The sequence below is a fragment of the Gallus gallus genome, chromosome 2 (assembly GCF_016699485.2).
Source record: "Gallus gallus isolate bGalGal1 chromosome 2, bGalGal1.mat.broiler.GRCg7b, whole genome shotgun sequence".
NCBI classification, from domain to species: Eukaryota; Metazoa; Chordata; class Aves; order Galliformes; family Phasianidae; genus Gallus; species Gallus gallus.
Window position 1 is genome coordinate 47,840,525 of NC_052533.1, and position 23,598 is coordinate 47,864,122.

The 23,598-nt window shown below is 35.7% G+C and overlaps 1 protein-coding gene across 21 annotated transcripts in view; it reads right to left on the reverse strand.

The window, feature by feature from the left end:
• The window catches only part of BBS9 (Bardet-Biedl syndrome 9), a 304,545-nt gene that overhangs the window by 255,871 nt on the left and 25,076 nt on the right, over nucleotides 1–23,598 (reverse strand). For 20 of the 21 annotated variants that reach the window (XR_005855929.2, XR_005855930.2, XR_005855928.2 and 17 more), the window contains 4 exons: nucleotides 20,151–20,325; nucleotides 15,299–15,383; nucleotides 13,314–13,497; nucleotides 12,151–12,280 (listed from right to left, as the gene is read on the reverse strand). Coding sequence is in view for 17 of the 21 variants with exons in the window: in XM_040690175.2 (XP_040546109.1) it covers nucleotides 12,151–12,280; nucleotides 13,314–13,497; nucleotides 15,299–15,383; nucleotides 20,151–20,325 (574 nt within the window). In the remaining 4 variants the exon portion in view is untranslated. Of the gene's footprint in view, nucleotides 1–12,150; nucleotides 12,281–13,313; nucleotides 13,498–15,298; nucleotides 15,384–20,150; nucleotides 20,326–21,974; nucleotides 22,097–23,598 lie in introns of those variants that run through there. The other variant, XM_040690193.1, reaches the window with a different exon arrangement.

Consider the following 23,598-nt stretch of genomic DNA (forward strand, 5'->3'; position numbering starts at 1 on the left):
TAGTGCTTTCGGCAAAAAAACAATTATGCTAAGTCTCTCTATGATTTTGAGATCACTTTGTCTGTAACTGTGTGAAGTAGTTGCTTAAACACTGAGAGAAGACCAGACTACTTGAAATAAGCTAAGAACTTTCTAACATGAAATTATTTGAGTAAAGGTCAGAACTCTACTCTGTTGTTGAACACCTACTCAGAAATCAGACCTTCTGCTGAATGTCTGAAGTATCACTGGTGCAATTTAGTGACCACTACCACTGATCTTTGACTGGGTACCTCGATCTTCCTTGTGTAACTTCAAAATTCCTTACCTCTTTAAAAATCTTTATTCAATTTTACATCACAAAAGTAACACTTGTATGTGTATGGCATTCTGAAGAGATCGTTCAAAAATATAATGTAATTATAATATTGAATTATCATTACTTGATCATATGTGCTCTATTAAACGTAATTAAGTAGCAAATGATTTGTGCTGTTCTACAGGAAAGCACTGTTTTTCCATTCAATTTGTGTCATAATTTTGCATTGTTGATCTTAGAAAAAAAAAAAGCAGGTAAGTGGAAGTGGAAAATGAAAACTGATTTTATCATGATAATTCTTGAAAAAAAAAGTTTTTGTTGTTGTTGTTGTTGTTGTTTTTTTCTTTTTTTAAGTTACAACTAAGGTAACAGGTCAAAACCTTGCCTCTCTTACAAGCTCTGATAATTGGAACAGAATAAAAGACTTGAATTTTGAATGCCTATGGAATTCTCAGATCTCTTGGAATTCTCAAAGGCAGTATTCCTTTGCCCTGTATTTGAGAGCAAGGATATTTTCACTAGCCACACAACTCTAGGTGTCACCTTTACATGATGACACCATACAGGGCAGCAGCAAAAATGGAAGACAAATTGAGGCAGTTGTTGAGCTGGTGCAGTTTTCCCTTTGCAAGGGATTCTTTGTCTAAAAGGCTAAAAGCTGTCTAATGACCAAATGAGGAAAAAAAGAAAAAGAAAAAAAGAAAAAGCACCACGTCCCACCAGTTTGGGTCGGGGTTTTTTCTGCCAAATCGCTACTGCCACCTGCGGGTCACCATAGTGCGCTGCCACGAGGCTGGCACGGACAAGCCAAGTCGCTCTGCCTCTCATGCAGAAGCCCTAAAAGCTGCTGTGCCACATCAAATGAACCACAGTTATTCATTGAACAGAATTAGTACAATAGCCTGACAATTTAAATGCAAGGGGTCATTGTATGCAAGAATATGCATGATATGCAGAGTCATGGACTGAGAGGACAGAGATGCACATCATCATCTCCTTCCTTATGGAAGGGGCTCCACAGGGCAGTGGTCATAGCACTGAACTTGACAGAGTTCAAGAAGCGTCTGGACAATGCTCTCATCCATATGGGCTGAGTTTTGTGTGGTCCTGTGTGGAGCCAGGAGTTGGACTCGATGATCCGTCAGGGTCTCTTCCAACTCAGGGTATTATATGATTCTATGGTTCCTTACAGTACAGAGCACACCGTACAGATACTGCCCAGCTAGATATGCAATATAAGTACATGCTACAAATCATATATACAGGAAATTAATCTTTTCTAATGGATTAACCAACTTCATGTGTTTTTGGTTAAAACAAATCAAAACAGTATTTGAAGAGCAGTAATGGTTCCATAGCTGGCTACTACAATACAGAATTAAACTGAAGTAGTATTTACCCCAAAGCAGAATAAAAACAAGATATTCAAAGTGATGCCACAAGCCTCTAAAAATACACGATCCTGTTTTAGGCAAAAATGTAAAGAGTCTGAAGTATAATATATGAAAAGTTACAAGAAGGATCTACAAGTCATTTCAAATTATTACTCACAGTTCAGTACTTAAGAAATGTAGCGGCATTCTCTAAATTGACACCCAACTCCCCCAAGCTTCACACACTCTAAGATCTAGATCAAAAACTGTTGCTGTCTTTTCATTTGCACCTCCTTCTCCTTCAGTGTGAAAACTGTCTCAAGGCCAGCTTCCCTTGCCAGCAGACAAGTGCAGCTGTCTGCACTGTTCCTCCCAGAGGCTCACCAAAGGCTGCACCAAAAGGTGGCAGCTCCAACACAGTGAACACAGGGCCTGCAGGCCTCACAGGTTTATCCTTCATCTAACCCTTCACTTTTCTCAGTTCAGGGTAGTGGATGGAGTTTATTTCACTGCAGGCAAGCTGGAGCGGCACTACTGCTTCAAGGAACACATAGGAAATGCCAGGGGCTGTACTGACAAAATCTACACTATTGAGTTTCTTGTTTCAGTAAAAGCCTATTCTTAGCTGTTTCCTTCATCAGCTCTTTAATATTAGACAGCACATGAGGAAAATTAGCTACCTATGAACAGACTACAAGGAGGCTAATAGGAATAACCATGATGACAGGTCTCAGGGGTTATGGAAGATAATCAGCTATGGACATGTAGCATTAAGCACTGTAAAACTACACCTCAATAAACCATTTGTGAGGTTTCTTTCAATCATAGTCTGTATGAGGCATGAGCTCAAAACAAAGATACACATCTTACAAATAAATACATTGTTTAGCGATCACTGCTTTATATTAGTATTGTAACTCATCATGATGCAAAGCACTACCTACTGCCTCCTAGCCATACAATCATCTTGGACACGCCAATCTATCACAGCTACTCAGTTAATCAAGTCTGAAGAGGAGTCTGCTCCTGCTTCTACTTTTCGTGCCCCTTTAATTCTGCACCCTCAATCAGATCCAGCTCTCTTTCCGATGCTATTCCCTCAGGGTGAGATCAAATCACTCTTTGGACCAAAGAAATTCACTATCATCTGAACTCCACCCACTGGTTTCAAATATGCCCCACCATTACAGGTTTTGTGAGTTTTAGGGTATATAAGGAACATAAGCATAGCAAAGTATCTTTACCCCAGAAAATTTACTCTAAGAAGATGGAATAATTACATAACTTCAAAAGAAAGAATTCCAGAAATTAAATTCCATCTTTCTCCTCAGCTCCTCACATAGCTTTGCACTGATGAGCTTGAAAAATTCAAAATTCACCAGTATTTCAGGCCCAAAAAAGTCCATATACGATTACTTGTTACAGCACTTATCATTGCCCCATGACCCTGTCTTGTAAAGAGCACCATTGCTCTTTATAAGGAACTCTGGCACTCTGCACTGTTAGCTGGCTGTCACCTCCATAGATCAGCATATGTTTCCCACCTGTTAGTCCTAGTATGGAAAAAAAGAAAGTCATTCCTTTTAACAGCATAATATTCAAGACTTTCAAAATCAACAGACTCTTCATAATGACTGTTAGTCAGACAAGTCCAACACTTCCATTGGCAGAACGTGTATCACAGTACATCCATTAGCTCCAGCCTACTGCTCAACACCCAACTCCAACATGGAGTTCAGAATCTGAGAGTTACATTTGCACTCTGTCACAGCATGAACAAGCACAGAGAAATTGGAGGTTAAAAGACAAAAAACTATAACAAAAACAAAAAAACACTACACCACACACAGTAGTTGTTTAATAGCAAGTATTTTATATTGAATATTAGAATGGGGAGTAATTTGTCTTGTTCTTGAATAGTTAGAATTTCCACTTTTAAGGCTTCTTCTAGAACCAGGAAGGTATTAATATTTTACCTCTTATTCTAAAGAAAGCCAAAACCCTTACAAAACCACATGACTATAAAAACTAGGCTTTTTGAAAAAGCAAATAAGTGACATGCAACAAAATTAGGAGAACTGGCAATATGGGCACGTGTTTAATATCATACAATGTATACTACATGGAGATCTAACTTGCTAGAAAACCTCAGTCATGAATCAGAGTATATTCTGGACATAGTACACTGCACATCTATGGCTTTTGCAAGATCAGAATCCTGCTAAGGTACAGGAAAAGCAGTCACATCTACATTTTGTGGTTGCATAAACTATGCACATTAAAATTTTCTCTTAGAATGACCTTTAAAACCTGTAACATTTTGTACAGCTATCTCTTGACAATGGCAGTGGAAATTCAGTGATGAAAACCAGATGCAATAATTTTCCTCTTTTCTAAAAACATATCCTTAAAATGCAATTATGTTTAAGTACAATTGTAGAAGTTTCTGCATTTAACTTCTCAGATCAAGCAACATATTCTTACAGAACACTCAAATAAAAATTTATATATATATGCGCATATAACCGAACAGTTCATACTGTGCGTCATAACTGGCATTGCTTCTATTACAGTACTACTATACAGAAGAAGGAAAAAAATCTTTCAACAAACTATAAAGTTTGATTCCTGCAGTTTTCCTTTCATAAAACCATGTAAGAAGTGCTAAGTTTTGCTTTTTTTATATGCAAGTTCTGCCATTTTTTATATGGTGATTCTTTAACAGTTGTGGTAGCTGTGGTGATGTGAGTTATAATAAGGAATAACAGATGGGCTGGAATGAAGAACAAAGTATTTTCTAGCATCTGGATAGCTAAAAAAAATTTCAATGAGAGGGTTTTATTTTGACTCCACCCACTATTTCCCTATAGAAGATAGCCTTTTTACATCTCATATTCTTTATTCGACTACAATATTTCTTCATATTTGTTCCAGTTCCAGTTCAGTTTCTTTTGCCTTTCTACTGTTTGGAAAGTGCAGGTACATCAAGTGCATTTGTTCGCCTAACCATCCAATGTACTATGATTCTATGCCAGAGAATAAGCTTTAATTTCAAGTTCATATTTCAACCAGACTGATAGTCACTCACATGGAGATTGATTGCAGATTTCAATTTTCTTTTAAAAAAACATTGTAAGCCAAAACATCATAAAAATAAGCACATTTTCAAGCAATGGTTATATACCAGGATTCTGAATTCCCATCTTTTGATTCACGTCCTTAATTAAACTGATGAGCCTGTTGGGCTACGTGTGATTTGAAATCTGGGAAGTAAACAAAGCAATGAAGAATTGAAGCACTAGGTTCAAGCCTTCTTCTTTACAGAGATAGGTTGTTGAATCAGAAAGTTTATCTGAAACTTTTTCAGATAAAGTGCCATAAAGTCAGATGAACGTTAACCATATCAAGCTGAAGTTATTACTCATATGTGGAAGAGAAGTCTTGGTTCTGTGAAACCAGTGAGCAACAGTCTCCAGGGAACTATGACTTTGTAAGTCATTAGACAAAAAGGCATGCAAACTATGCATTTCCTATTAGTCATTCTAATATTATGAAATACTAATAAACTAGAAAATCCAAGAGGACTATTAGATAAAGTTCATTTCTAGAGGGCAAAAAAAGTGATTTTCTTCATCAATGCATGAAATAACTGTAAAGTTCTTAAATGTTTGCATTTAAGGTAACAATGTTTTTAAATGCAATAAGTGTATTCTTCAGCTTAATGCTCCCTTTCAAAACACAAACCTCTAAGTGCCTGTAATACAGTCCGGAGCCAAGAAGCACTTATCACTCGGCATAAAGTCTAGAAGTACTGTAGGGACAATCCCTGCTGGTCATCAGAGTCACCACTTCTCATCATCAGAGCAATACTCAGCCTCTCATGCAAGCTGCAGACTAAAGGGAAAGACTGGACAGCAATAAAATAGCGGACTACACGGTAAACCGATAAACCACAAAAATCACTGTATCTTTCCTTGCACATTCTTTTGAATCTAGGGTTCCAGCATCAGAAACTTCTTTTCAGACACTCACTGCTGTCATAAGATCCTAAAATGGCCAAACACAGGAGAAATAACATTGACAGTTCAAAGGAAAGAGGCAGGTAGGAGTAAATTTATAACTTAGCCCATAACAAGACTGTTTCAGTAAATTTGAAGTTACTATCTCCAAAATTAGAGTTTACATTACAAAATATTTCAAAAATATTGTAAAATATTCTCTTGTAGAGCACTTGCATAACTGTAACAAGTAGGAATTTTTCAAGAGACACAAAAGTGTAGTAACCACTCTCAGCACCATGCAGAACAAAACAAAAATTGAAACAAGCAAGAATACACACCAAAAAAAATTATTCTCATCATCTACATCAGTCAAATAGTCTCTTTGATTCTTTTTTTTTTTAATTATTTCTACACGCATTGGTGGAAACATTTTTTGTGTAAATCATTATGTCTTCCTCAAAATCAATACGTGAGAGGCTAAAGACATAGAAACAGTCAATATTCCCTACAGTCTTGTAAGGACCACCTAAGAGGCACAAGGACAGTGAGGAGGAGGAATTCTAACAGGTCAACATTAGAAATTTTACACATACTGAATTTCTTCGTTTTTTTTTCTCAAATAGTAACAGACCTGGACTACTACGGCATCTTCAGTCAATGGCTTTGAAGTGATTCAGTAAGCTATGGTATTTCCTATATCCAAGCCTGTACAACGCTACCTTAAATTTCTTACTTTAAAAGAAGTCTCTAATTGAGTAGAAACCACAATAAAAAAAAAGTTACAGTATAAGTCAAAACAAAAACACCAATAAGCAGCTACCTGACAAGTACATAACTATGTAATACAGTTTTAATGGGCTGGTCATTCACAATACTAACGTTAGGAGTTCAAGCATAACTTCTATGTAGTCAAGCCTGCAGTGATCATACATGAAGAGGTAATAACAAGTAAAAAAAAAAAAAAGACTTCAGTAAATTTCAAATGCCACAGTCAGTTACAGTCCTAGCACTCAGCAGAAAATAATTTTTACAGGGTCACTCCTCATTATAAACATAGGTAGAATTGAAGTTTCTAATGAGTTAAAGTGTGGATAAAGCTTACTAAGAAACCCTGCTTGCCTCCTGAACACGTGAAGTCTACTTTTACTTCCTGGCTTTTCAACAGTTACTTTTGTTTTAATGTAGGTATTTTTCCCTCCACCTCAAAACCCTCTCCTCAAATCAAAAAGTACGTTTATAAGCTTAACCCTAGTTAAAAAAGTTGGCTTCTGGAGATGCAATATTTTTAAGAAGCTCAGAGATTCTTATTCCTTAAAGGTGCTAAATTACTTCTGGACTAAAAAGGGAAAACAAAACAAAACAATACTCTTCAAGGCTGCTTCATACACTTTATATTTCCTCTTCACAAAAGTGTTCCATAACCAAGTAAAATGATATGTATCAAATAAATGAAAGAAAAAGCAAGTACTCCAGTAACTTTCACCAATTTGTCCACACCTGTCAACCTCTCATAATAAAAGGAATATTTTACAAGGCACACATATCATTTTGTGGGTTGTTTCCTACAACAAACTTTCATCCATGAAATGTAGTCTTTTTGCTCACAGACACAGTACATACAAAAGCTCACAAAAGATAAAGTTCATTCCCATAATTTAATCTCCGGATTAAATTAAGCTCCTAAAAACAAGAGGCATTGTGTATGCAAATCATTCGATAACCTACTGACAAGCAGTAAAGGTGGGGTTAATGTTTTTTCTTTGGGGCATTTCTAATCAAATTCTAATGAATCTGAAGGTAAAATTATCCTTCATTTAATTATAAATTTCACTGATAAACCCGTGCCTAGACGAGAGTCCCAATAGATTAGAGAGGGAAATCGTTATCTTTCCTAAACCCTGAGAGATGGCTGGTTTACTGTAAAAATCGGATGTCTGTAGATAAATTCCACATCAGAACAACTTCTTCCCCCTCCTTAAAGGTACTACTAGGCTTCATTTCTTGATGGATAGCACAGAAAATGTAAAATAGGAGCAACATGCAATACCATCTTGGAAAAAAAATATATACATAAATATAAATATATATATATATATTTCACTATGTCTATTTCAATTTAAAAGAAAAGAAATTGGGCCACATTTCAGCATTCACAGGCTCATCAGATTAAATGTGAAGGATGAATAATACAATCAAAATCAAGACTAGCCAACAGAGAAAAAAAAACAGAAAAAAACCCCAAAGCCCTAGATTTGGAGTCTTCATGCTTTCCTATTGCAAAAACAGATTTCTAACTTGGAAGTGATCAAAACAGAAATCCCTTTCCCGAGATCATATCCAAGCTATAATGCTCTATCTATGTGGTTTTAACTGAACCCACAGTGGCAATTCAGATGTTTATGATGGAAACATCCCTGAGGCTAGCAACATGAGCTATTTTTCTTCAGGGTGAACGCATCTTAACACAATGTTCTAGTTTCAGGTCATCCAGGTCAGCATAATACTTAGTACAATCAATCCGCCATTAAAACATGGTACTCTTAGGATCAGCTTTGCCAAGTGAATTAGTGTCAAATAAATAGAAAAGTGGATGGTCTAAGTATTTTAATCCACTCCAAGGACCTTTTATGGTCAAGCATACGGAGACAGGATAATTCAGACACAGAAAAACAAATACGACCTCTAATAAGCCCTTAAAAAGTTACTTTCTGCTACTTTCTCAAAAAGTTATTTCAGGTGATTCAGACAAACATGACCCACCTTTCTGGTACGGGTAGGATTAGGATACTTGACTTTACAAGGCTCTACTCCCTGGTAGAAGGAAAAAAAAAATGACCTTCATATGAGGCATTTGAACTGACAGCAACTTTAAACAGCTTTGTCAGAAGCACATTCCTATGGACCTGCTCCCCAGATAACTACTTGAATTATGGGAGAGTGTGAGAGGAAAATGTAATATGTCTTAGGAAGCACCAAAAAGTGATTAAATCAAATCTAAAAACAGAGAGAGATTGCTAATGAAATTTCTTTAGCAAAAGAGATCTTCAGGTGCACTGAAGGTCTTGGAAAACAGGTCTCTCCAGTGAAACAAAGAAAGGCAAATGAGAGCATAAAAGAAAGGGAATAGGGGTTGAAGTCACTGCAAAGGAGATATTTGTGCAACTACAGTGGATACCAAGCAAACACTGGCACTCACAGTTACTATTTCAACATTGAAAATGAGAGTGGAATGGAAATTCTTGCAATTCGCGTGATTTCCCTGTTTAACTGTAGCATATGGACAGTTTCTCTTCAAACCCTCTAGAAGAGTGTGGTTTCTTTGCTTTTGTTTTGTGTCTTGCTTTGTTCTGGGGGGTTTTCCTTTGTTTGTTACTTTTAAGTTAACTCAGGCAGAACAGCCAGACCATTTTGTCCAAGGAGTTTCAGCCTCATCAAGAATACTTTTTAACAGCCATAGCTTTAAGAACAACACAGGGTACATGAAACCTTCCAAGCAGGCTTATCAATGGGAAGATGAATTTGCACTGAGACAAAGTCCTAAGCAGTACAGATTAATCCAAATTTTCAGTGCAAGTGGTTACCACTGAAGCAATCCAGGCAGTGTTAAGCATGCAGGATTCCCTCAGCTTTAAAAAAAAAAGTCATCTAACTGAAAATTCCAGTTGAGTGACGTCTACAGAGATCTTCAGGTAAAACCTAGAGCAAGATAAAACCTCAATTTTTTGCCTGTGGTTCAATATTCTGATTAAGAGTTATTATAATAAGTCTTCAATTCTTTGGCAGATAACACTCAGGTTTTTACAATGGAAGAAAGGCAAAATGTGTAGTTCAACAGCTTAAAAAATACATCATCTTCAGATTACACACAGACCTCAGCAAGAATGTTATTAGTAACCACCTTGATTCTGCTTTTTCCCTGTATGCTTCTGAAAGTGGAATGATAGAAAAAGTGGAATGATAGTTTGTCCTGGAATTTAATCCCAAAGGTTGCAGTCTGTTATTATCATTATTTACATACCGGTATTGCAATAGGGAAATACTGCATTTTGAATTACTGTAAGAGGAAAAATAAAATCATAAAAAATAAGGAAGGGTACACAATAAAACCAAACTTACTTACTTGGAATACTCTAAAGTATGTGAAGGGCTGGTCTTAGAGGCAAATTATCAAGATTACAGAATAAAGCACATGACTGCCATTACAGAAGCAATCACACTAACCTTGCCCCAAGGGAACTTACATGAAATATCTTCTAATACTGCTTTCCTTATCCAACAAGCCAGAGCCACACACAATAAGCAGATGAACATACATGATTTGCAAAGACACCTGCTTTCAGAATGCTCCATTTACTTTGTAAGTTTTGCAGTAAAAGTGGAAAGAATGTGAAAATAATTCCTTTACATAGGTCATTTTAAAGGCGCTTCCATCTCTCAGCAGTGTAGGATTAACAACTCTATGATTATTAACAGACTTAATATCATTTATGTTGCAGTAGTGCCCAGGGGCTCCAGCTGAGACTGCGGCCTCTCTTGAGAGGAGTAAGTATTGGAAAATTACTACACTGACTCACATAAAAAGAGAATCCTCTTTCAAGTTTTTTTTTTCTTTTTAAGCATATCCTTTGTTTAAACCAAATTATTATCTCGGTAGGTTTTACTGCAGTTTTCTTACTGTTTAGCTTATCTTTAGTTTAAACATCAGTATGAAATACAAGCATAGTGCATATGTTCCAACAGAAAGCTATAAGTGTAGCACTGAAACTCATATGCCCTGTACTTCTGCCATACAGGCCGTTGGGTCTATACAGACAGACACACAGTCCTTCATTCATCAGTATCTGTATAAAAAGAGATTTGTATAAATAGACTGTCGTCTATGTTCTCCACAGGACAAAATTAATAATAATAATAATAATAAAAGTATTAGATAGGTGTATGGAAATTGTGGGCCTGTAACCAACAAAATTATCTAGGATAAATTAGCAGGCTCTCAAAATTCTCAACAAGATCAAACTACTGAGTGTTAAATATTACATAGAACAAATAGAATATGCATGAACTTAGAATTATACAATCATAGACTCATTAAGGTTGGAAAAGACCACTGAAATAATCTAGTCCAACCATCAACCCATCCTCACCATGCCCACTAAACTATGTCCCTAAAACTTCTTAGTCACAGAACCACAGGTTGGAAGGGACCTCCACAAGTATTTGAATAATATGTAAATAATTCCATATACCAATGGCAGTACAATATGCTGTTGAAAAAACTTCAATGTCTTTTTCACTTTTTCTGTTGACACTATTTTTTCCAAACTACAAAAGCTATACTTAAACATCCTGCATAATTATTTGTTTTATACTAATTAGATCACAGATGTGATTTGTTAAATTCTTAATTTAAGACCTGTTGGATGAAAACCAGCAAAGCTCTCTTCAGAGAACCTTCAAAAAAATTAAAATTTTAAATTATAAAACATTTAAAAATAATTTAGTAACCTTTTTAACCTTTAATTTTAATTAAAAATAATTTAATAAAATGACCACCAAGTCAAAAATACAAACATCCTTCACAAATTTCTATTCTGTATAAGTCAGATATTGCATTTTCATTTATTATGAGACTTCGTGATAAAACAGAAAACTAGTGGTCAACTATTCTTTGGATTGTTGAATAGTTCAACAATCCAAAGCATGTTGTCATGACAGCCATCAGCTTGACAGGTACCAGAAGAAATGTACCCTAAAAGGACACGGCATTTCCCAATGATTGCAAACAACAGGAAGCCAGTAACATCCATGGCTCTGGTACATTCACCACCATGTAGGCATAAGTTGGATCATAAAAGCACTAGCAGAACTTTTCTGTAGTTTGCTTCTCATTTCAGTGAGAAAGTTGGCACAAGTAATAAACACTGTCATCATTTCTCAGTAGTTCATCTTGCATCAGACAGGTTTGTCCCTGTCCTATCCATCATAAGCACATTTTACAAAAAGTTTTGGTTCGTTGCAGTACAATTCTGAGCATTTTAACCAGTTTCTTAAACTAATTTCTATAGGTTAACATTGGAGTTGAACATTCTGTTCCAACAAACAATGTCTGGAATTCATATGCTCTTAAACGTTTAATGAAGAACAGATTTTCAGTGAGCATCCTTATTATTTTGTCTCAGGGAAGGATCTTACCAGATAGCAAAACTTAATTTTTCATTCTTTTAGAGAAGAAACTACTTCATTAGAAGTATGAGAGATCAATGTCCATTTTTACTCAAGAGAATCAAAGTTTAAAGCACAGTACAGAAATTCTAGTAGGTCCACTACAAAAATTAGTATTTTACACAACAAACATTTTGAATTTTTCATTTTAGAAGTCACCTTATTTGTTACATACCTCAGAATCCCCTGTTAGGATCTACAAGCAAATTTCACTACTAAAAATGAATCTGGAAAAGTACTTCAACAAGTAACTTACTGTAAATTGGCTACTTTTACTGATACAGGAACATGGGGAAGCTGAGTGGCCCATTTCAGTGTAATATCTTGATAAACATACAGCATTTTACTATGGTTTCCAACTAGAGTGTTTATCGTTCCTTCTTTCACTGTTAGAAATATAAAAACAGTTTAAAAATGAAAGCTATTATCGTAAGCCATTACTTTCTTTTTGGAGGTACATACTATCAAGCTATTCATTTATGTCCTTTTAAGACATTACTTGTTTTAAGTACATCTATAGAATTTTAAAGTGTTAAAAATTACGAAAGTTACATTGACAGTAACCAAGGATGCATGTGATTAATTATGAATATCAATTCCAATGATACAACACACATGCCAAAACTTTTCAAGGTTCTAGCCAAATATGTTTTATAACTTAAGATACAAATAATAAAGACTCATCATAATTATCATGTTGGCATGCCAGGATAGGTATGACAAAACACACATCATTAAATAATATCAGTTACTTATATTCTTCATCAATTCACTGACCTGTGAATACTGGTTAAAGATTTATACACTTACATGTTTCATTTATAACGTAAATCAGAAAGCATATAAATTATGTGAAGATTATTAAGATCATTTTTACAAAGTCTAAAATAAGATTCTAAGTCTAAAAAAGGCAGAATGTCAAAAAATTATCAGTTTCACCTCTCAACAGTAAGCTTTTTTAATATTTGACTTTTTAAAACAAGTTCATTACATTGAGCAGAAGCAATTTAGAACCACTACAAAACATTCAAGTGTTAAGAACACATTAACTTAATCTACATTAATGTTTTAAAAACTTTCAGTGAATAAAATGTTTTCCAACACTAATCTCTCATTCTTCCATGTTTGGTGACTTTGTAGTCTGGGCAGACTTACCCAAAAACTAGACACATACACCATATTTGGTGATGATATAATAAGCTATTTAGATTCCAAAAGTCATGATATTTTAGATTAACTATATTAGAAAACAAATCTAAGAAGAAGGCAGCTTTTAGTTTGTAAGCTTTTCTACAAATAACAATATTTGTATTTGTATCAATAGCATATTTAAAAGAATATACAGTCAGTGGGATTAAAAAAAAAAAGCTAGGGAAGTAGAAAAGCTAAAAGTTTCGAGTTGAATTTTCTTTTACAAACCTGAACAATAAGGAATGAAGCAACTTGGACTGTAATCAAGCTTTTTCATGAAGCGAATTTGTCCATTATCCTTTAGGCAGAAGAGACTTCTCTCACCAAGTACAAAAACAGAAGAAACTGCCTGATTAAAGGAGACAATGCATATATCTAGTGCTTGTTCTCCAATGTTGAGAACCCAATCCACCTTTAAAAGAAAAAAAAAGAAGAAAATACACACTCTAGAGATCAGTTGACAATTGCGCATTTAAGAAAAACTCAAAAATACACAGAGAAAGCTCAGAATTCATCAAGTTACAAAAGTATCAGTAGCATAAGTGGAAAAGAAAAAACAGGGTCTGGGTTTTTTTTTTTTTTTTTTTTTTTTTTTTTTTTTTTTTTGGAAGGAGAAAATAATACTTATCCACTTGTTGATTTGGAAGGAAGTTAGGCAAAGCAGCAAAAGCAACGTCAATATTTCAAAATTATTGTCTATTAATGGCTATGTAATAAAGTTCACAGCATATTTAACTAAATGTTAAGATACACACCCCACTGAAGATGAAAGTTCCTTATGCTGTAAGTATTAAATTCCCCAAAAACAGAGAAATAAAATCCTTTAAATCTGCCACAGTACATGTCATTAGGGTAGTGTTAGGGAAGAAAGGTGATAACCTATTCCCCCAGTATATTATTGAAAACACAGACAAAATTTGTGGTGCTTAAGCCCACATACATACTTGCACCCAATAAGGTACAACTTTTAACCTGAAGAATGGTTCTGCGTATGAAAGCTTATCTACTTTTCCAACTACATGCACTGATATAATGAAGGACTATTTCAAAATCCTTCCTTGCCTATATCCTTACATGTTTAAGCAATATTACTGCTTATTAATAGCTTCCCTTAGATTGTTATTTCAGCTCCTTTGAAAAACTTTAACTCACACATGCAAAAATTGCTTTTGACACTGCCAAGCTGGTTAAATAAACTCAGAATTTCTGAAATCAAAAGCCATTCAAATGTCATCGCTTTCTAAATTAATAGCATCAACCTTTTTGCTTAAGAAGAGAATACATTAGTAAACATAATGGCGTACCTCATATACAAAATTGGAAGTGCCACCTTGAAAGGAAAATATTACCATTGTCTCAATGTATGCTTCTCAATTCATATTTAAAAAAATATTTTATATACAGTATGTTTGAGGAAACTTCTAAATTTCTTATTAAAAAATTATGCCTTCTCCTAATTCAAAGTCAATTCGGGTTGGCTTACATAGTGTGAAAAAATTCTACTACTAACCACCGTAAGGAAAACGTTCTCTCTGTATTTCATTGTCATACCTGAAATAAGCCAAATTCAGCATTTTACATAGTATAGTGAGTGGACAAGCAGTTCTAACAAAGGACTACAGACTCAAATTCTCGTCCTCTCAATAACAGGTAGCTCAATTATTAAATAGTTTATTAGCCACAATGCTCTCCTGAAGATCACTGACTTAACAGGTTTTTGAAAAAAGAGTCCAGGATACTATTTATGGATACATATTTTTCAGCACTGAGTTTTCTGTTGAAGTACAAAGGACTCTCCAAGTACTATTAGATTAATTTCATAAGCTGAACATAAAGTCAGAAATACACTCTAGAATAAAAAACATGAGCAATATTTCAGGTTCATCTATTTTACCGCAGATTAGATTCTGCACTAGAAAAACAACGACCGCTCTTAGAAATAGCTATTTACAGTGTACAGGTTCGGTGCTTTTTTGTTGTTGTTGTGGTTATTGTTTTTCTCAGAACAGTAGCAAGTATTAAGGCCCAACCTGAAACAACTAAGGCTCAAGGAAATCCTAACAGAAATATACAGAAGACTTTCTGCTGCCTCTTAAAAGCAACTGGATAGGATCCTTTGTCACCAGATAATGTTTCCATTCATTACTTAGCATTAGTCTTTTTCAGATGCATGCAAGACACCATATAGGTTATGTAAAATAAACAGCATTTACCACAAGTTTCTTTCCAGAACTAAGTTTTTGTTGTACTGTTTCTTGTCTTCCATCAGCATCTGTTGCAAATGCCAGCACTTGGTATCTGTTATAGGAAGTTTAAAAAAAAAGTAATACAACAAAATACAATGCCGTAGTTAAAACCTTTGCATTAAGTAAAAATAAAACAGAATTATCATATTATGAGTATACATTCACAGCAAAAGCAGAACCTAAAAAAGATCGTCAGCCTACAGCAGCACAGCCATAATCAGCAGAGATGTTAGAATAAACATTGTTGTAGAATAAAAACTATGGGTAAGGCAGAATTTAGAACAAGGGTTCTACTCAGGTTTTCTCTGATGTTAATGTAGTTCAACAGCTAACTATACTAAAGGATGGAAATATCTTACAAATGAGTCAGATGCAAGAAATCAGCATCTTTTCAATTTGTGAAGTTAAAATAGCAATTAAAAAATAATAATAAAAAAAAATTCCCCCAGTAAATCTTAAAATAAACTACTGTATTCAGGGACACTGTCCAGACACACAGAGATGGGATCAGGGAAGCCAAGGCACAGTTAGAACTGTACTTGATGACAGATGTGAAAAATAACAAGGGACTCTACAGATTGAACATTGGTCAGAAGAGGCATGCCAAAGAGAGCACACTCCTTCTGATAAATGGGAAGGGAAAACTGACAGACATGGAGAAGGCTGAAGTACTCAATGAGTTCTCTGTCTCACTCTTCACTGACAGCCAGGCTTCTCCCATCTCTCAAATCCATGAAACTCACACCCCCGAATCTCTAAGAGGGGCTGGGAAGGCAAAATCCCCTTCACTGTATGAGAAGAACAAGTGCAGGACCACCTCATGATGTTGAATGTGTACAAGTGGCAGGACAACTTGTATCCCAGGGTTCTGAAGAGAGCTGACTGATAAGTTTGCAGAGCTGTTCTCCATCGTATTTGAAAAGTACCTTTATTTGCAGTACATCTATCCTCTCCCAAATTATTAACACAGTGTCTGTAATGTGTCCATGCAATATCTAGAATCTGAAAATGTCTTACTAAGTTTTAGCAGAATAATTGAAAGAGTATTGCTTGACAAATTCAGGTGATAAAGTAGAATAATATATGACAATAAGCATTATGTTAAACTAACATTTCCTGGATTAGATTCCTAGGGCATAATTTGTAAATAATAATTAAGAAGTTGTATTTGCATTTTTTATATACTTATTTCAGCACACCTTTACCCTTTCAAAACATGAGCAAGGCCCGTCTGATAAAAGAAAATCAGAAAAATGTAATTTTTATTTCAGATAGAAAATAAAATTTAAAGACACGTTTCTATATATTTCCAGGAAGTTACACTTAGCAAATATTAATTCTCTTCTAAACAAAGTACTAGAATGGTTCTTTAAGTGCTCTACATTATGTTGTAGTCAATACAAGACCCAGTGCAGACTATGAATAATGATAATTGCAGTCAGTGTGAAAATAAAAAGCAAAAGAAAGAAAAGGGCCATCATGGATAACAAAGATTGGGCATTACACTTGGCCTCTCCCATTACTAGAAGCAAAATAACTTAAGCTCAGGAAAAAGATTTGTGACAACTGCATTCAAACTCTTTCAGAAAATAAAGAAATTCTTTCCTGCATTCATTTCAACATTATTTCACAGAGATATCTGAGGTGGATGCATAGCAACATTTTGGTTCCACTCTGAAATTTTTAGTAGCATCTGTTGCTCAGTGAAGTGCTTTAGTGTACCTAAAACTAGAAAGCAAAATAATGCCTGTGAAGGTGAAATTAATGCAGCTTCATGGAAAAAGATGTGGAGATCAAGTAGAGCAATCTCTATGTAAGATTGAGGGAAGAGATGCTGAAAGACTCGTTTTAGGAAGGCAACAACCAGTATTTTCAGTGCTTGCCATGTAGTTCAGTGTTTTGAGTGCTTCCCAAGTTCTCTGCTGCTTAACTGCAGAGAAGAGTTACCAGAATTAGCAATAGAAGATACTCCCAGAAGTAAAGCAAACTCAAAATATTTACCAGAGACTCAGAAGGCTACAGAAGTCTAAAGAACAAATACAGCTCCAAGCTAATTCTAAAAGTACAATTTCACTCAGTTGCACTTTTGAAGCTATACCCTAAAACAACTTTATATATAAAGTTGATGATGTACAAGCTACATAAGTCAACAATGAGTTAGACTAAAAACTAGTTGAACTGAAAGGTTCAGAAGGCTGTGATCAGTACAACAAAGTCCACAGGGAGACTTGCATAAGTGGTATATCCCAGGAGATGGATCCTACTTTCTTGTGTGTTCAAGCAAGAAAACGGTGCTTCAATACTTAGTGAGGCTACAAATAGAATTTTAAGAACAAAGCATTGTCCATTTATTTCCTTCATGAGTAAACAGTGAGATGCCATTTACCATAATTTTCCCAAACAGATAACATGGTGACATTTTCTGAAAAGGCAGAACTGTTATTTTCAGTTAAAATCAAGAAGGCAGGTAGTGTCTTATTTTAATATAGAATATTCTTCAAAAGCTATATAGAGGAAATGTGTCTTCATAGTACAGAAATGTGCAGTGTATTCACATGAAAAAGCTGGTGGTAGGAAGATGACAAATAGTAATAACTGATCAGTATTGTTAATCAAAATAACAGGGCTACAATATCTGTTTGGCAGGAGCATTATCTGCAAGCTCCTAAATTTCACAGTATCACTTGTTAGCAGTCTTAAAATACGCAGAACCAATCTGTCTTTCAAAACACATTTAAATATTTACTAACAGTAGTAGGGTTGACAGTCAACTGCACTAACCAGACTTCTTAGTTCAGAATTAGACAAACAATGTAGCTTCTGCCCTAACCTTTTTTTTTTTTTTTTTTGGTCACTTTTTACAGTTTGGCATCATCCTTGCATTTCAGGACATTTATTCTTATATTTCAGGTCTTTGATGAGGGTGTTAAAGAAATACTGGCTCCAGTAGAACATCATTCATCTAAGGCTGTTAGTCTGAATCAACAACTACTCTGAAAGTCTGACAGTTCTGTCACTTCTTCATCCATCTTGTAGTTGCTAGTTCTCCACTACCACTCACCACTACACATTTATTGCTAGCCACAAAAATTCAGAAGGCCTAAGAGCAGACCTTATCAGTTTTAGTGGAGAAAAGATGAGGCAAAGCAGGCATTGAGTTCCTAGGTCTTTTCATGCCTTTGTCGCAAAGTTGCCTAATCTGTTCCCTAGTAGATTCACTTCACTGATCTTCATTTCATGCCTGGGGTATCAGTCAGAGCCCTTCTTCTCATCCAAAGATTCTCTGCTAGTACAAGCTTTAACCAAGTTTACATCTTCCCAATCCATCCCCGCCATGTCCACTTGATGTTTCTATATATGTCATATTAATGCATGTAGGTCATATTAATTCCCATCTCCCATATCTTTCCTTTTCCCATTTGAACTCAATCAGAATCTTCCTGTTCAGTCAAGCTGCTTTCTGCTACTCCTCATTTTCTTGAACATTGAAATGAATTGTTCTTGCTCTTTGAAAAAGTTATCCATGAAGATAAAATAGCCCTCCCATGCACTTTCGCCCTTCAGGGCAGCCTCTTACAGGATCCTGCCTATCACTTCCCTGAACAGGCCCGTCCTTTTTCCTGAAAAGCACAATTTTGATTTCACTGCCTATCTTTCCTTACTTTCCTCATGATCTTAACCTGCATCATCTGATGGTCACTGCAGCCAATGCCCACACAGTAAATGGCAGGCATTTACTGCTATTTCTCCAGACATTCCTTTCTTACTTCTGAGCTGTGAATTCAGCAAAGCATCTTTCTTAGCCAACTTGTCAAGATTCCCTTGGCGCACCTTAGAAACCTACGAGGTTGCAGGAGTCTGTTGTATGGCCCTCCCAGCAGATATCAACCCTTGACATAACAAGGGCTTGCAGTTAGGAAAATTCTATTTGTTTTTTAAAAAGATTAATAGTAGTTGTCTACCACAACATCCCTTGCTCTGAGCATTCATCCGAATAATAAACTCAACATGCTGGTTCCATAAAAGAGCCAAGTGAATTCAAGCTGTTACTCTGTGGTGAACACAAATCCTTCCTTGTTGTCATTTATTCCTGAAGAGCCTAGAGTGATCAAACCTGCAAGCTCCCCTGTCACATCTCTAAATGCAGTAACATCATAGCTCTGCATCTGCACACAACTTCTAGCTCCTCCTTTCTGCCGAGGCTGTGTTTGGGAACATGTACTTAAGATGGGCCTCCACTCATCACACTTCCTTTAAGGAACTTTGAAAGCACTCCCCACTGAGCATTTGGCCCTCATCCCCGATTCTGCCATTTACTTGAAGTATTCGGCACCTATCCCTCAATCTAGGGCTTCATGAGGTTATCAAGACTACTGACAGGTGAGCTCCACTTCTCACCACCAGCCCTTATTTCCTTCAGAAGATCTCAAGTTCAAAGTGTCACCTCAAATCTCTTCTGAAAACTGAACAGATTAATGAGACTAACAAATATTTGTTAAATAAAACATTTCACTGAGAAAAAGGTGTTTGGAAAGAACATCATCTTGCTTTAGCACTATGGTACAGACAAAATGGAATGGAAAAACTAGACTGAACTGAAGAGAGGAAGAGTCTAGTACTTGCAAGACTGTGTGATGAGTCTTCAATAACATAACAAACTTGAATAATTATAGAATTAATGTGACTATAAATTACACAGGAAACACAGTTTGCTTTTTTCAGCAAAGGCAATTAAAAATTAGATATGGTTATTTTTATTTGTTTACATACTAAATAACAGCACCAAAATATGCAATAATTACTGAATATGAACACATACTTGTAACTCTCAACCTGTCGAGAGGAAGACACTGTAATGAAGGAATCTGTCCGAGAGCTGTAAGTCAAGGGACCAGGCAGGAGAAAACCAGGTAAAAAACGGCCAAAAGCATAACTTTCCTGTTCAAATAACATTAGCATCCCATCCATGGACTGTATGCATATCAAATCTCGACCTAAGAAAGAAGAGCAAAGGGAAGATATATATAGGAAACAAAACAACATTAACTATACAGTTTAACTTTTAACAATTGCAGAATTAGAAGTTGTACTTATACAAATAGAACTAGGACTAGTTTCAATTCACTATTCTGTAAGTGTTTACTATTAAGAAGAATACTAAATATTCCAACTTTAACTTACTTCTTGCTTACTGTATAGAACAAACTTAGTATAAAAAATAAATCTAGATAATTAGGTGTTTTTGGATGTCACTCAGAATATATTAAGAAAAAACAATGTTAGATTATTTCATTTTAAAGCAAAATTCCTGATGTTATAGCTATTACAATTGCAGTTTCAAGAAATGTTTCAATAGTCCTGGGGGGGGAAAAAAATAGAAGCCTCTATACGTTATAAGCAGTCATAACAACTGTGAATTAAAACTAAATAACCTATTCTACTCTTCCAAGAGTAGTTACACAACATAACAAGAATTCCAACAATATATATTGCTGTTAAAAATAGTACTATGGCAATGTTTTCCATAGCCTGCATTCATATTTTCTGTTTTCAAGGAATGAAGAAATAAACAGATTCACTCCATTTGTTGCAAACAATACTAAGAACAGAAAAAGTCAGCTTGGAGCAAATGACTTCAAGCCATTATTTAATAGCCTGAAGACATGACTTGATATGTCTCTAAAACACCAAGCTAAATGCACAGCTTCATTTTGACATGTTCTGAGGTCAGAGGCTGATTGTGAGTTTTGCATTTCATATGTCAGTGCAGTAATTCAAGCAAACAATGTTTTCCATGTATTTGAAGAGAAAGCCATACCAATAAGACTAATAGCTTGGAACAGTTAATGGAAATCTCTCTCCTGAATTCAAAGAAAAGCCCCTATCTGGCAAACATAACACAAAATAATGAATGTCATTCAACATAAATATATTTATCTGCATTAAAATACTCCAATGTGTCTTAAGAGCTCTAGTATACACATGAAGAACTTGAGTGAACAAAGAATTTTTTTCAAAGTCCATCCCCAATCCCTTAAGACTGTTTTCCAACACAAGAAGATGAACTAAAACAAAAACAGAATAAAAACTCATACTTAAATAATGAAGGTAGCATAAAGGTCAAGAAGACTACAGACAGTACTTGAAAAAGCACTAAGTGGTGTAAAATACAATGGAAAGTATTGTTCATCTCTACTGCGATTCCTCATAGAAACTAAGTACTTGAAAATAACTAGTAGTGTAATAGGTCAGCAGTATATCATGTTGTTTGCTCTTGTGACTAAAGCAAACAGGACTTAGTTCAGAGTAATAGCATGGATCTTATCCACTCAGCCTCTCTACCCTCTATACCTTCCACACCCCTTCAGATTTTCCCATAATTTAAAAATCAAATTCCCCCATTTGATTTTTAAATTCTGTAGTTTACTGAAATTCCATCAAGCCTGTTGCAAATAACAACCACGAGCAAGAAAAGACATTTGAAAATGTAATTCATTCTGTTCAGCTGGCAGAGGCTAAACCCAAATCATTCACTAGTGAAAATATTTCAATCCTTCCCATCAAGATTTAAAGACAGAAGAGCAAAAAAAAAATTTCAAGAATGTAGTATCAGGAAGGCTTGTGATGAATGCCTGTTTCTTACCTTATGTTCTACACATGCCTTTTCTGAAAACCTTAGAGGTCACTCTTATCCAAGAGCATTGTTGGTTTTGTCTGCTTGAAAACAAGTCGTGCATATACGTGTATATATATATATAGCTCCAAAAGTAATGCCTCCTATTTATTTCCATAGAAACTACAACAGATACAAAGAGTACAATAACACTATTTGATAAAGTTAATTCTCAGCACAAAAAACTGTTTTTCAACATAGACACCACCATTAGCTATGCACTTCTGTCAGTGATGAACAGAAGACTGCTCACCATTCTCATAAAAATCTGTGCCAGAGGAATGACCCAGTGTTTCACAGTTGCTATGGCCATGTCATTGCCCACACAGTCCAGAAGTTAGGAGGTATAAAATCTGGACTATACAGTGTATGGGATAGTACAGTCCAAGCAAAATTGGCAATGTGCTCCACAGTCTTCAAACTGGAATGGGGTCTGGCATTATATAGAATAATCAAGCCTGGAAAAGACTGCTGAGATCATCTAGTCCTACCACCTACCACCACCACTGCCCATGTGTTGTAAGTATGATCATGTGGCCTGTATTGTTTTTTGTTGGGTGCAGGGCGTTTTTTGTTTTTTGTTTTGTTTTTTGCTGTGACTTCTTACTTTGTCAGTTCTATTCTGTCTAATAAATTGTTTTCAGTTCCTTTAATTTCCATATTGTACTGCAGTTAAGGAACAGAGATAAAAGGAGCTACAAGAAACTTCTAATAGATAATTGGTTAGTTACCTAACTTAACTGGTATGTGGTTTATACTGCATTGTTCTCAGAGAAGCCACAATACAGTAACCAGCTCTGGAAAGGTAATTCCCGATTCTGCTTCCTTTCATGGGTAGCGGCTCTAGAAGGGCTGGTAATTATGAAATTTCTCAAACATATCCAAACCATTTTGTATTAAAACCTTACTTAGATTCTGACAAATGGAGAAAAGCATACCGCAGGACAAGATATCGTGCTGCAAGAAAAAAGGTTGTCTTCTGCTCTGGCCTGACTCTGGAAGTTTGAGCCTTCAGCTTAGACAGAATCATGATGTAGCAGCCAGAGTTCGTTTGTTCAGGTTTCAGGAAATCCAGAAGAATCATCCCTTTCCTATCCCAAACTACAGTGCACATTTCTTTACCTGCTGAGGGCTGCATCTTGAACTTGTTTTTCAATGGGGAATTTGCATATCACTGCTCCATGGACTGCAGTTTTGACTCCAGTTTGTAGCGGTGACACCACTAGAAAAGCTGTGACCCAGGAAACTGTCACCCCCAGCCTTGTGTTAGTTCACTTGGTCCTGACAACCTTAAATAGTGTTCTCTTCTGTTTCTCTGTGACCATTTGTGGGACCCATATGGTGCAAATTTTGTGATATTCCAGTATTGCTACCATTGTTTCCAACACACTGAAGTTGATATTCAACTCCATACACAGTTCTTTGGTCACAATCTACCGATTCACATGGATGAGCTGATTGAGATTTTCTTCATTTTATGGTGTGACAGCTATGCAAGGCCATCCCGAACGTGGCTTGTCTTTCACATCACTGTCACCACTGTTGAAAAGCACCACTCATTGCCTCACTGTAATCGTATCCACTGTTTGATTCT